This window comes from Diprion similis, chromosome 12, assembly GCF_021155765.1.
Source record: "Diprion similis isolate iyDipSimi1 chromosome 12, iyDipSimi1.1, whole genome shotgun sequence".
Taxonomy (NCBI): Eukaryota; Metazoa; Arthropoda; class Insecta; order Hymenoptera; family Diprionidae; genus Diprion; species Diprion similis.
Window position 1 is genome coordinate 12,110,124 of NC_060116.1, and position 14,119 is coordinate 12,124,242.

At 37.5% G+C, this 14,119-nt stretch overlaps 4 protein-coding genes across 6 annotated transcripts; 1 reads left to right on the forward strand and 3 right to left on the reverse strand.

Annotated features, from left to right (window-relative positions):
- Window positions 1-89: 89 nt before the first annotated feature.
- LOC124413216 (upstream stimulatory factor 1) lies at window positions 90-2,628 on the reverse strand. The gene is made up of 5 exons (XM_046893651.1): window positions 2,403-2,628; window positions 2,103-2,182; window positions 1,482-1,759; window positions 1,210-1,374; window positions 90-1,112 (listed from the first exon to the last, which is right to left on the reverse strand). The coding sequence occupies exons 1-5, from the start codon at window positions 2,441-2,443 to the stop codon at window positions 897-899; spliced, it is 780 nt and encodes a 259-aa protein (XP_046749607.1). The 5' UTR covers window positions 2,444-2,628; the 3' UTR covers window positions 90-896.
- A 767-nt stretch (window positions 2,629-3,395) lies between these two features.
- Window positions 3,396-6,120, forward strand: LOC124413215 (probable 39S ribosomal protein L45, mitochondrial). The gene is made up of 6 exons (XM_046893650.1): window positions 3,396-3,544; window positions 3,806-4,126; window positions 4,286-4,437; window positions 4,711-4,759; window positions 4,896-5,045; window positions 5,171-6,120. The coding sequence occupies exons 1-6, from the start codon at window positions 3,494-3,496 to the stop codon at window positions 5,408-5,410; spliced, it is 963 nt and encodes a 320-aa protein (XP_046749606.1). The 5' UTR covers window positions 3,396-3,493; the 3' UTR covers window positions 5,411-6,120.
- On the reverse strand, window positions 5,483-7,464 carry LOC124413217 (oxysterol-binding protein-related protein 11). 2 transcript variants are annotated; one of them, XM_046893652.1, is made up of 2 exons: window positions 7,055-7,464; window positions 5,483-6,874 (listed from the first exon to the last, which is right to left on the reverse strand). In XM_046893652.1, exons 1-2 carry the CDS (start codon window positions 7,284-7,286, stop codon window positions 6,495-6,497), a joined length of 612 nt encoding a protein of 203 aa, XP_046749608.1. In that variant the 5' UTR covers window positions 7,287-7,464; the 3' UTR covers window positions 5,483-6,494. The 2 variants fall into 2 exon arrangements, with proteins under 2 accessions (XP_046749608.1, XP_046749610.1); XM_046893654.1 differs by having other exon boundaries at window positions 5,483-6,847; window positions 7,055-7,456.
- Window positions 7,465-8,650: 1,186 nt separating this feature from the next.
- Window positions 8,651-13,522, reverse strand: LOC124413211. 2 transcript variants are annotated; one of them, XM_046893646.1, is made up of 7 exons: window positions 13,368-13,522; window positions 13,210-13,270; window positions 12,711-13,018; window positions 12,277-12,459; window positions 12,072-12,204; window positions 11,503-11,669; window positions 8,651-11,349 (listed from the first exon to the last, which is right to left on the reverse strand). In XM_046893646.1, the coding sequence occupies exons 1-7, from the start codon at window positions 13,478-13,480 to the stop codon at window positions 8,691-8,693; spliced, it is 3,624 nt and encodes a 1,207-aa protein (XP_046749602.1). In that variant the 5' UTR covers window positions 13,481-13,522; the 3' UTR covers window positions 8,651-8,690. The 2 variants fall into 2 exon arrangements, with proteins under 2 accessions (XP_046749602.1, XP_046749603.1); XM_046893647.1 differs by lacking the exon at window positions 12,277-12,459.
- Between the last annotated feature and the right edge of the window lie 597 nt (window positions 13,523-14,119).

The window sequence follows — 14,119 nt, forward strand, 5'->3', positions numbered from 1 at the left end:
TAATAATAATATAACAATAACCCCGCCATATATACAATAACAGTATATTACAATTAATTATTACATGTTCCATTCGGATGATTTTTTTATCGAGGGAATTTTTAATCAAAAAAATATTGCTATATGTAGGACAATGGTTAAATAACTAATATCTTCAGCCTCGGTCGTCAGAAACATTTTTATAGAGTACAAAAACAATATCGATAGTAAAAAAGTACCAACTATAACAGATTTAGATATCATTTAGTATTTATGATTACTGCTACTGTGACCGAAACTGGAGAAATATTTTTATACTTAAATCCAACTGTATTCATTTTATCCTTTGTTTAAAAATTTTCTGGTATCTTTCGTAAGAAGTCGTTCAACTGATATTCGATAAATTATCGAAAACAGGCATTGATTTTCACAGCCTTTATACCCCATTATGCTCAAGCGATATACCTAATATTGCCTTTCCGATAAAAACATCACACACCGCAATAAATCAGTAATCCTTAGTAATCACAATGCCGTAGGGGTAGTTCCGTATTAGTCTTGTAGGTAAAATTCTACACATAACGATGCACTGTCAAACGCAGTAAATTTAAAGGTATTCGGGGGAGCTATAAAATCTGTACTCAACACTTTTCACATATTTCGATCGTGTCAAACAAACCGATGCTTCGTACCAGCTTAATATGAGTATATACTAAAGAATCTAACTGCTCCTTTCTTCCAATGGATCACAAAGGAGTGTTTCTGTCGAGGATTCATTGACTTCCACATTCTAAATTTGCTGCATTGCGGAAAGTACAATCAATGATGTTAATTGACAAACATATCCTCTAGTATGGATGTCAAGTATTACATAACAATATCTATGTACAAACAAAGAAAAATTTCGCACAGATCGATTAGGGACTGAGATGAACTTCTGAAGTTGGTGTGGGAGACGTGACTTGCGATCTCAATTGTGCATTTTCTCGTTTTAATTGCGCCACTAGTTGTTTCAAAGCCGTTATCTCATGTCGCAATTTGTCGTTATCACGTAAGCACTGTCCCAGACCTTGGTTTGCTGCTCGTAACTCGCCTATGTATTCACATGCTTTCGCCAGAATCCCTCCTTTGCTCTATTGAAAACAAAAATTTATTTTTACAGAATAATCCAAGTTATTTAACTATTGTGAAAAAATGTCAATAATTTTGTGCAAAGTGTTTGGGCAGTACCTGCGTTTCGTAGTTTGCTTTTCCATCTCCGCTTACGGTAGCATTACCATTTGTAGTGCTGTTACATTCTGGAATAATTTTGCCTAACTTCGCAATCCAGTTATTAATTTTATCTCTACGCCGACGCTCAACTTCGTTATGCGTTGCTCTTCGCCTATCGTCTCTCTGCGTTATGTCAAAAATAAATTCATGAATAAATAAACAATATGCAGATATCTTATTAATAATTGATTCAATACTCAAGTGCAGTGAATTTTAATATCAAACTATACCTTTTTAAGTCCTGTTGTGACGTTGCGTGGTGTTTCAATTTGAAGTGTTGCTCTAGGGGCCAATGACCTCGACGTTTGAGCAGTAGTAAAGACTTCATTGGCATTTCCAATAACGTAAAATTGACCATTTAGAGGTGACGTAAGGACCTGCACTGTACTGTTAGCTGCCTGTGTCACGGGAAGTTCGATTTCGTTTCCACTCGTCCCTCCATTTACCTGCACAACTCTGTACGCCAGAGTTTCCTGATAGCGTATTCCATCCTCTCCAACAGTTTCTCCTATTATGCATAGATAAATCTATGTTCTAACTAGTAAAATCTGACAACAGTAACCAACATTGATATCAAACCATTGAGATGTTATTATTAGAAAATTTGTCTTTCTGTTCATATGAAAAATTAGCAGTGAATTTTTAATCATTCTGATAACTGGCAGGTATGTATATTAACGTTTGTAACGTCGGTTATTGACGTTCATGAAAAGACAAATAAATGGAAAATTTGTGAAAATTTATTGAGTGACACAGTGTTACCAATGTAGAGGGAATAAAATTCGATTATCAATGTTGGTTGGATAAATATTTTTTGGCCCACCCTGTATAAAAATAAATAATCTAAATACCTTCGCCGTCGCAATCAACAAATTCCGCCTCTTCGAGCACTATGCCTGTAGTTTCGTCGTCTTTGACCCTCGATGACCCGCTGCAAAAGATAATTACGATGACGAACAAGTATGAAGAGCAAAATACTTTTCACTCCGCGTTTTATCACCCGGCTGGATAATTACGCATCAAGTGAATTGAAAGGGAACATAAATAAGGAAATGCGTGTGATCGCGTTTGCAATGACCTTCACGATTCACTGGTCTTGATTCGATAACAATTTATTGATTCCACTGACACTCGGTTAACCAACTAATTACCTGACATCTTGTTGGTCAAGATGCTGCTCCAAAATATCCATTTTTTGCCACCAAAAAACGTTTGAATTTGTCAAAATTCACGTGAGCTGGTCACGGGACACGACAACGAGGTCATGTGGTGTACAAGATGGCTGCTTGCGGCGCACGCAGGTCCAAGTCGGAGATCACACGTCACGACTATTCGAGGTAGCGAGGCTGCTTCAAGATAACGAGAAACTCAGCCAACATCCCGTTCAGTATAACACATTCTGTTATCTACATGTGTATTCTATGAATCCAATCTTAAATATCGTAAATGAATCATGCGCGATAAAGAGGAGGTTTTCCAGCTATAGCAATTCTGTGATTGGTCAAAATGACGTTTCGAAGTTTATCGTATGTATGTACTTATTTCATTCTTCACCGCCGGTAGGCCGGTAGGTGGTTACCGATCGCGTCAACCACACCACTATGCAGAACTGTGCTAATATTTCCTGAGGCTGGGTAAGTCCGGGAGTAATTGTAATCCTCTGTACGTAACGACCCCGATCAACTTGTTTTATGGAATCACAATGCTTAATCGAGTCGGTATAGCAGAATGCTGCAATTTCCCCCCACTATATTTAGACAATGCTTGTGGTGCAGTCATTACCTCGTAGCAAGCGCGTCTGCAGTTCGGACCCAGGGGTTTGGAAATCTCAGCGTTTAAATCAAAAGTGTTTTCGCACATACCTTATCAGAAAACAGTTTTAGCGCTCAGATGATGCGCGATGTATTTTTCGATGTTAACGAACGCTTGTCATTGCTAATTAATTACTATTTTTCGAGGTTAGCAGACGCTTGTTCACAAATTTGATTTTATGACGTTCGTCTTTATTACCGACCGAATGCCTACGCTGCGAAGTGCGTATGGCACACTATCCATTTTGTAGGGATCAGCGCCTAATGTATCAGGCAACGGCAGCATCATATACGCGCATCGCATGCGCACATTGAGCCGGGCAACGCCGAAAATTGAGAAAGTTAACCTCTCTACGCACGCAATCGTATTTTAAAGCTCAATAATATTTATCCGCATTGATGACATGAGTGAATTGTAATAAATAAAAAGAATGTCCGCAATTGCGTCTAAAGCAATGTTCGCTGTTGGACGTTTAGTGCAGGTAAGCCTAGTAATTTTTCGTATTTCATTACGCATTACACGGCACTCTTGATTATCGCCTATATAACATTATTGAACTTGATTGTGGAACAAATTGCAAATTTCTGAAACTTTATTTCTGAATAGGCACCCTGAAATTGAAAAGTTACCAAGGACTTATTTTCTATTTTCGTTTAACACCAGAAGCACCCAACTTATTTTAGACCAACGCCCATCCTTCGCTCTATCCTGTGAAGTATATTTCATGTTGCACATGTTTCAGTCCCATGCAACGCCGTTATACATACCAACGTTAAAGGCGGCACCATGTCTCCTATTTGTGAGACATCGTACTACCAAACATTGGAACCCAAAGTGGAAAAAGTTACGAAAAGAAAAAGTCATGAAGATAAAACTTCCTAAGTTGAATCGAAATCCTGACGATATAACTCCAGAAGAACAGCGAAGCATGATGAAGGAACGCGGCCTGGATAAGCCAAGAGTTTGGAACGAAAGACCTATTTATCTCAGCTGCACTGGTGCCTCATTTGAACCGTATGTTCCTCCAGAGGGAGATGGAAAGTTTTCTACACTTTCGACGGCAGTAAGACTTCTTCTTTGCTCCAGCACCCCTTTTGTTCTATTTAAACTTTCCATGTTGCCCGTAGTAGTAGGAAACCAATTGAAATGTCTGGAAGCTATTTCTGTTTACAGATTGCTTATTAGATCAGTTTCCGTAATCGAATTGTTGTTTTTTCCATAGGGTGCTAAACAGAAGGTAGAACTGCTTCAAAAAAAGGGTTCGTCGTACAAGGCTGTTAGGAAAATGAGGAACTATGAAGAAGAATTAAATTTGAAGGCATTTGCTGAAACTGCACGAGAAATTTATATCAAAGCACATGAAGCATTGGCTGTGTAAGATATAAAAGTCATACTGCCTCGCAAAATCTGATTTCAGGCAAATAACAATGTCATTCTATTCACTTCTACTGTTCCAAATTATTCTATTACGAATGAAATTTCTAAAAAAATAGTGAAATGGTTGAGACCAACATCACATGCATTATTAGATCAAAAGCTTGAGTGTTCACCTGAAATTGGTGTTTGTCTCTAGCATATACCTACAATATAGGTGATAGATGTGTTTTTTTTTTTAGAAATCAAATTAAATCTCAACATTTTTTACAGTAAAAACAAAGTTGAACTCAAGCAGCTTGTAACTGAACGGGCATACCCTGTAAGTATTCAAACATTTCGATCTTCAGAGAGCTTCACATTCAGCATTTATTTGTGTGCACTAAGAATATTCAAAAAATGCATTCAATTATTTTCAAATTTAAATCTGTTATCATACCACCGACTGAATTTTTCAGGAAATGATGTATAATATGCAACATAAAACCATACACTGGAAATTCATCCAATCTTTAGAGCCATGTCGAGTTGTGCAAGCCAGGTGTACGGAAATAATAACGAAAGACAACGTTTTTGGTCAGCTCACAGTACGGTTCCATACTCAGCAGGTAAATGATAATTATTAAATTTATTCTTCAAATTCCAACAAGCTGAACATTCAATTTTTTATGCTTTGGAGTTTTGTATCATTTCTAATCTTGTCAGAGATCATTAATGGCCCTTCATTTTTCAGGTATTGGCTGTCTACGACAGATTTGGCCGTTTAATGTACGGCAGTGAATTTATAAAAAAAGATGTTATAGAATATGTAGTTTTCGAAAAGCATTTATCAAATCAATATGGCACTTGGCGTATTCATGACAAGATCGTACCGACGTGGATGCCTTCAAAAGAGCCAGGCACAAAAACTTTTGTAAGAAAAATGGATCCCTTGAATCTTGATGAAGTCAACGCTGTTGAGGCTCCTGCTTAGAATTTGTCATAAAAAATTGTATTGATGTAAGAATCCAAAGCAGTTATATTTGTCGCAATAAAATGCATAGCCAAATGTGGAAGCTGTATATATTTTTTGTTCACGAATCTGCTAAAAAATAATTCATTTCAATATAAATGTATTTGTACCTTTTGTGCGATACTGCATTGGAAGATTCGATAATACATTTTAATAATTAATAGGGCATTAAAAATTACATCAAGCAATAGGTTTGCAGCCCAAATTATGTATGGTGATTTTATCGACAAATGTGCAGTGATATGCCCATTTTGTTTTGCCAAAATTTTGTCATCCTTATCGTTTAGCAATACTGAGGACTTCTATAGTGTTTACTCTACGTGATTTAAAGGGCATGCTTGTTTTTTAAACAATGGTCTTTAATATGTAAATGCAAAGTAGGGTTTACTTGTATTTGAAAATACTTTGATATGATAAGTGCACGTTGAACAACGTGATATCAGTTTTTGTAAAGTATAAGATTGTATAAAACTGACGAATTCTGATTCATCAGTATGTAAGTGTATAGATACGTAGATAACAAGAGCAATCATTTGCTATATACAATTTCGCTCGAATTTTTTTCATAAAATAAGAACAAAATAGTTAAAAAGTATTTAAATCTATGTATATGCCTCTGTTCTAGTATTTCATCTAATAATCTGCCAGTCTGCAATATCAAGACTTACCCTTATATATTACATAAATATTTACATGGCATGTTTTTAAAGTCTACGTTAATAATCTGCGATATTGTTCAAATCTTTAAATTCTAGTTATGTTATAAAAGTAAATGTCATATGATGGTCATGAGAAAATGTCACAGTTATCGTCAGTTCAAAACATATGAAATCACATTTACTTCAAGAATCAATTATGTCGAGAAAGCCATTCAGATTCACGGAAACTAATATTCACGGTATCACTAAAAATTGTTTGTATGCCATTTCCTCAACCCTGGAGCATTTGTAATGGGAATTTACATTATTGAGTAATGTCTATCACGCTATTACGTCATATTGATTTCTCTTACAGTGCAAAGTGATGAAAATGCACAACGAAACAACTATTGGTATAATATGTTTAAACATTGATTTAGCGTATGTAAGGTACCATGCGACATAGCTTTAAGAATTAATAAATCAGGCTCCAAATGGAGGTCAGAATTTTCAATTGTTTGGGCAAGGGAAGCATTGTGTTTTTCAGCTTTGTTCAGCTGTTCTCGACAATTAGCAAATGCATCCAAGACTTCCAATTTTGCCACGGGAGTCCTCGTGGGATTAGCAGAATGTTCTCGAGGTGGTAAAGGTGGATGACTGCTGGCTATAGCACGAGTGTACATCTCTGTAACCGCTCTTAATTTGTCAACCCATTCTTGCCGAGCTCTAGCATCAGTCGCTCGCAATTTTATCATGTCACCTGCGGCAGTAGTGAAATAATTGTGACCTATTGGATTTATGGACAGGTATTTTTCAAAGAATCATAACATTTTAATTAAGAACAACATTAATTTTGCCCTTCGCAGGCCTTCCATAGATAGCATGAAAAAAATCTAACACAAACGTTTTATAGTTCATGAACTGTACACCGTTATCACAACTGTTTTAAATATCTTTTTCTGCTTACCCGTCGCCGAGTTTACAGTAAATGTATTTGAATCCTCGTCACTGGGGGCAATAACAGCACCGGCAAGATAAATGGAGCATCGAGGTTTCTGATTTTTCTCAGATTCGCTCAAAAAGTAATGCAACTCTCCCGTTTCCGGACTCAGAATAAACCATCGATATTGCCAGCCTTTCATTGCATTCGTGTATTTGTGCAGCAGGCCTTCGTATAGCTGGCGTATTGGGTTGTTCATTGTTTATATTTAATAAAAAGTTATTTTCTTTTTTTTTAGGCTCGACCCCGCACCTGGTTACTGAACCAAATTAAGTGTGACAACTGACACTTTGATTGATTTGAGGTTAGATCGAGATGATTATGTGACGGAAAAACTATCTAGATAATTTTCACGCACAGCGAGTGGACGAATGCAAGCATCACGCGCAGATGCAGCGTTATTTCGTAATAATACGTCAAATATTATCACCTATTCGAGGATTATCACAAGTAGACAACACGAGTATGTTATTTCTTGTAGAGGATGTACAGCGAAAAGAATTGGTTTTGTTGGACAAGCTACAAAGGGACACGATTCTCTGCACAACGACTTTTATTTCATTTTGAATACATCATAATGCTGCAGACTATTTATGTTTAAAAAATAAATCATTGAAAAATGACGAACTGCCATATGACATGATGCAAAATGATAGCTGCCATATGATACAGTGGTCGATCTACTAACAGTCTAATACAGATCTATGTGCTTTGGCTTGATTAATCACTCAGTGTCAGCTTCATTAGATGGTTTGTAATTATTAATTAATTTCACAGTTAATCATTTAGATGTATGATACTTAAAATAACAGTTCCAACATTATTTATTTCAATCTTAACATGATATATTAAAATAAGTTCTCGATTTTAGTACTCTGATCATACTGGCTACGGAATATTCAATTCGTAACTTTCAGTTATTCGGGGTGAACCTTACTCGAGTGTCTTTAATTTAATGTTGTTACATGTGTGTTATATAATCTGTTTTAGTCTATAACTATAGTTTAACGAAAAATTAATAATTTTAAAGAAAAGGAAAAGTCTATAAAAATTTTAGCAACTGAATTTTAAAAACCTATTATTAATAAACGAGGTATAAAAGTTGATTGGTCTTTACGTCATATTCTTTATATAGAATTGTTTGCAACATTTGTTGTTAAACCATAAAGAGACATAAAATAAAAAGAAAAGAAAATTGCAGTATAATCGATATACATATAAGAATCTGTCACAGTAATGTGAAAATAATATAACTCTACGTCATATTCTCCATGTGAAATTATTTTCAATACTTGTAGTTGCTACGTAAGGAAAGCAAAGAAAAAAGAAAAGATAAATGCGGTATTCCCAAAAAGCCATCTGATGCATCCATTGCAACTGTCAGGTGACTTTAGCTTATGTCTCACATAAAAATGTTTGCTAAGTTAGCAGATGAAATGTAGAAAAAAGACAAAGAGAAAAGAACGAAAAAGCAGTAGTACCCTGAAAGGATATATCGCATAACGTAACAATAATCTTTTCATTTAACATTTCTTTTAGGTCTGTCATGTAGTGTAACAGTCAGTAAGTAACAGTTATGTACCTTAAACAGTACGTATATACTTTACACTTCAATAAGACCTTCTTTCACGAGGATATTACGTATTTCTGGAAATTCAACGATGTATTCACCAGGTTTTGAGCGCTCAACGATTTTTACCACCACAGAAGTATTATTAGGGACCAACTCTTCGACCCTTTTGGCTATTTTGGGTGGTAAATTTCCAGCTTCATCAAGTGGCCCTAAATTTACGATCTGGCAAACATTGGCCAATGTCTTTGTCGACATGAAGTCTTTCGTCATGACTCTGATATTTTCATGACTGACTGTTTCAACATTGCCATAGTCTATAAAATTTACGGTACTTTCCGTTGCAGACGTATTTGTTTCCAAGCAAACAGCACGGTACCAGATTCCTTCGTATGGAGCAATGCACAATTCGTCCGCCCTTGGTATGTAGTGTTCTTTTTGCTGATCGCAATACTCTTTAATCTGAGCTGCCATTACGTCAGTGATGTGATTTATCAATTCCACATCGTAGGGTGCCAAAATATGCAGCAATGCTCCATAAGAGAAAAGACAGAGAACGCTGAGAGTCTGACCTGGCTCACCCAGCTCGGCAACATCCAGATCTGACAGCAAGAATACAGTCTTATCGTCCTCTTCCTTTTTCCAACTTGGTGTCAACAATTTGAGAACTTTCTCATTGATGCAAGTACCATCGGAAAACTTCAGGAACACACCGTCTGTCGACGGTGAGCCTTCGAAGGTGCACATAAGAGGCTTTTCCGAGCCAGCCAACATCCCAAGGTACTCGCTTAGCTCTTTGGTCATTGGAACGTCTTTAGGCACATTTTTCAACACAATTCTTGCTACGCATGATTCGTATTGTTTCAAGCTATCGGAAATCGGTCGAAGATTTTCAAGTGACGTTGTTTCAATATTTCCAAAGTCCACATAGGAAACGATAATCTTCTGTTCTTTTATCTGCCTCACAATAGCACGGTAGAAATTACCATCCTCGATATATTTAGCTAAGACCATTTCACCTATTACCGGTAACTCTGTTAACTTCTGCACCTTAGTTGACCACTTAGCTACCTCCTGTGTCAATCGATTGAAGGTTTCCATTTCGCTGGGCACAAGACTCCGTACAAATATCATGTTATGGTTCCGGAACGAAGCTATGCAAACTTCAGTCCCGCTTGTGAGAGAAGCATATGGAACACCTTTCTGTTCTGGTGTTGGAGCCCATGGCTTGAGTATTGCTCTGCCGGATTTTTTCTCAGAATTGTATACAATGATTTCGATTCCGTCTTTATTTACATCTTGATGCTTGTTGTTTACCACAGTAAAAAAATACTGTTCCATAGGCGCCAGTTTAAATTCTGGGTCAGATACTTCACAAATAGCTCCCAGTGTTGGTATGATTCTGAATCCTTGTGAAAGAGGCATTACCGCACTGACTGGTTCAACACGTCCCTCATCTACGGCAAATAGCCGCAGTGAAGGAACTAGAGATTGTACGATGCCCCGTATCCAATCATCTAGCCGCTTGCCGCAAATGAGATCTCCAACCTTTGGTTTAAAGTTGGGATCCGCCGAAATTTTATCACACTCCTTTGGCAGTACGGAAAATATGTTTTCACACTCTTGTCTGAATTTTTCAACACAGACCGTAACAGCAGCTTTGTTACTGCCAAGAAGGACATGAGCTTCGAAACATCCTTCCTCTTTTTCATCAAGTAACTCAACAATATTTTTTGGTCCTTTTGTAGGAGACGATAGAGGAGCACTTGCATTTTGATACGGTCCCGCAGGTTTGGTAGGAAGATTTGATAAGGAGTCGGTACGAAGCGCTTCACCTTTACTACAACTCTTAGCAACTTCTTTTGCACTAACATCATTATCAACTGCTTTGGTTGTTGGTTGACTTCTAGATGGTCCAGCTACAGCATCGTTTCTGTGTGAAGCTCCTTTTGACACTGGCCTTATATCAGTACGCCCTGGTGCATCTGTTGCTTTGTGAAAGCTAATATCTGGATCTCCGAGGTCCAGCTTAAATTTGGGTTTAGCAGTTTCTGCCTTGTTGATTTGCATACTTTTCATTTGATGTGTTGTCTGTTGATAAATTTCCTGCTTTTGATTTCTAGGTTCGCTTCCATCGGATGTTTTGGTTGACTTATCGCTCTGCTGTACTTGAACTTGTGGCTTCGAGTGTTGCATACTTTGTTCCTTTGCATTCTTGACTTTATAACTTCCGTAAGAAGAGCTCTTGCTTGATCCCGGTCTACTGGCTTCTTTTGGAACTTGCTGTATTTGTGTTTCTGCTTTCGGCAGTTCGTTCGAGGAGTTCAGCTTTTGATTTGTATTTGATTCATTGCCCTGTACGTTGGCAGTCCGAAGAACCTGACTGTCCTCATTATTTCCTGGCTTCCAGCATCCCGAGTTATGACTGGTGCTTTGATCAAAAACTCTCTTTTGATCACCAAAGTGATCGCGTTTATGTTGATTCTGTGACAGAATCGGGATATTTTCTTTCCCAGACGTCAGAGATATGTCTAGAATAGGTGTTGATGTTGAATTCGGTGTGTTCTGGTACTCTGCTCGTCTTACCGGACGTCTCAGCTTCAGGACACTTCGTTTACTCATTGATTGCACTGGTTGCTCTTCACCGCTTGAGACAGAAAGAGACGCCAAGTCAATTCCAGGATCCAATCCTCTGCCGGAATGAGAAGAAAATTTTGTTAACCATGCGCACAAGAAACTTTGACAGTAAAACAGTAATGTATGGATGAGTACTTGTTTTGTGATCAGATGGAATTTTTAAACATTGTTTGACTACCTACTTCAAGATATTGTAAGAAATACTCACGGTATTTCCTGGCAATCGACTTTGTGCCTTGGCCAGTCAGCCACCTGGCAGGCTCTATTGCAATAAAATTCCTGACAACGCTGGCAGCGGCTTGAAGCTGGTTTAGTACAGTATTGACACTTGCCGATCTGGTCAGCAATCCTATTTTCGCCATACTGATAGAGCCCCTGAAAAGAAAATGTTTTACATACCTTTAAAAATTTTTTTTTTTCTGTTGTTCTAATTTTGCAAATATTATTCTATGAATGAATACATAAGTAATCCAGTCAAGCCTTATTGGAAAATTTTTCCTTGAATTTGTACCTCTATTGGATTTGATATTAGGTACACACAACAGGTTTTGGGAAACACAACGAAAACTTTATCTACTGTTGTCATTTACTATTTTATCGACAAGTGAGAGTAAAAAAGCTAGGCTATTTAAAAGCGAAATTTTATGGTGAAAAAGTAGTGATCATGGCCGCATTTAAATCGTAAGCCATCTTTCCTGTATTTCTCTGATATGCCAGACAGTATCCTTTTTGATAGGTACAGAACCGAATATTGAATATAAGAAGACATGAACTTACGGCTTCTCTTTTTTCATAAACAGCTCGTATATGCTGGTTGACATTTGGATTTCGTGGCGGCAGTTCATACCTGGTATACCCACGCCCCATGGAGACATATCTAGTCCCATCATTGGTTACTTTCATCCGATCTCTGTGAAAGGTTGGAAAGTATTGACGACAGCAAAACTTGAGTGTAAAAAATAAAGAGCGCAACAAGCCTTACCTAGTCCACAAATTGTCTGTATATACATAAGGTTCTGGATTTTCATATGGATTATAATAAGCTGAATCACGGGGAACTGGATATAGACAGTCATCCTCATAGTACACAGGATCAGAAACAGGATCACTAACAGTCCTGTGCAGCAATGCAGCCAAATTCTTACCACGACCCATGTTACAGGTACTGCAATCCAGTTATTCAAAAAATAATTTCAAGATCGTTACACAGTTTTACTGACAAATCTGGCTAGTTTGATAGATTATTCAAGTTGATAGTGTTAAGGGATAAATAATTCATTTTAATGAAAATTTATCTATAACTACACCCATGCTCTGCTCATGCTATACCTAATAAGAGGATTTCTCAGAAATTGTAAATCACTTATAGTTTTCAAATTATCCTTAGATTAGATGATGTATCCTTGGATAACTCACGGTGGTACGACATGGCGTGGAATCTGTTCAGGACTGATGTACTCCCTAGGCTGGTTCTCTACGTTGTAAGCAAAAGGTACAGGTTTGGGTTCTATCATCCTCCGAGGGCCCATATTGCGATCGAGCTGTTCCTCACGTTTCTTTGCAAATGTTACGCGCAGTTCCAAAGGTTTGGCACCATTGACCTCTCTTATGGCCTTTTCCGCCTCGCGGAAACTTTTATAGCTCACAAATGCCCAGCCAGCATTCGGAGGGGATATAACACTGACCGGTGTACCATGATTTGCGAAAAGGTGGGTTAGACCATTCTAAACAATTGGTTATGTATTATGTAAAGATACGATATTCTGACTTGTTTTGGCAATTGGTATTCATGTGTTAATCAAAATAGGATATTAAAACAACAATTTTTAACGAATGGATACTTTGTCGTGAAGAATATAATATGCAGTTCAATGGAGATGTGAAGAGAACATTGCACATGCTGAACTTTTCATACCTCGTCTAGCTGCATGGGGATATTAGACACGTAGAGTTTATACTCTGTTTCTGGTTCCCCCCTGTAATTACAACGTTACATTAGATGCGAATTGCTGCAGTGTTAATTCAGGGATTACGACATGTATATAAATATTGCAAGTGGTTCGAATCTCAAACCTAGCGTAAGGCGTCAAATTCACTCCAGGTCCGTGCTCGTACGAATTGAAGTTTGCGTCGTAGAAATGAGCAGCCATCGGATCCCAATTGTCTAAATTATTAGGCCGTGCCATAGCGTCTTGACGATTAACCGTCCTCGAAATCTGAAACGACGCTAGTAATCTTATGGCTTAGCTTCAATCGGGTATATGTATATACTTTTGACCGCCCACTTTTTTTTTTGTCACATCAGCAAAAGTTACGTAGGCTTTAGAATAAGCACGAGGTATCGCTATTCACTTTTTTTTACTCGTTGATTTCTTTTTTTGCATTCTTTTAGTTGGACCGTTAAAAGTACGAAATCGAGTCAAATAGGGCAGAGGTTTCAATAATCGGCGCACGTGTTAAGTTCGAAGTATTTCTAAAGCTGAATGTAAAAGCCGACCGCATGCATAAAATTCTCTTTGCGCATGCGTACTATTTTGAATTTAGAAGCTTGTTGTGTCGGACAAGTTTCGTCGAAATAAAACTAATCGAGATGTGCGCTTACCTTCTTAATTAGTTTAGTCTACGGTGATTATGAATGTTTTCGATTTTATTTGCTTGATATTTTTTCAATCATAATGTGCACGAGAAAATGGAACGAGACTTTCTTAGATCGTCGACTAGAGCTTCAGTGTTCTAAAACCTCACATTTATACAAACTACAGTCTACGCCTCGACTGGCTGGGTTTTCACGGGAAGCAAAATGTTTCCGCAGTATTTTGTTGCGT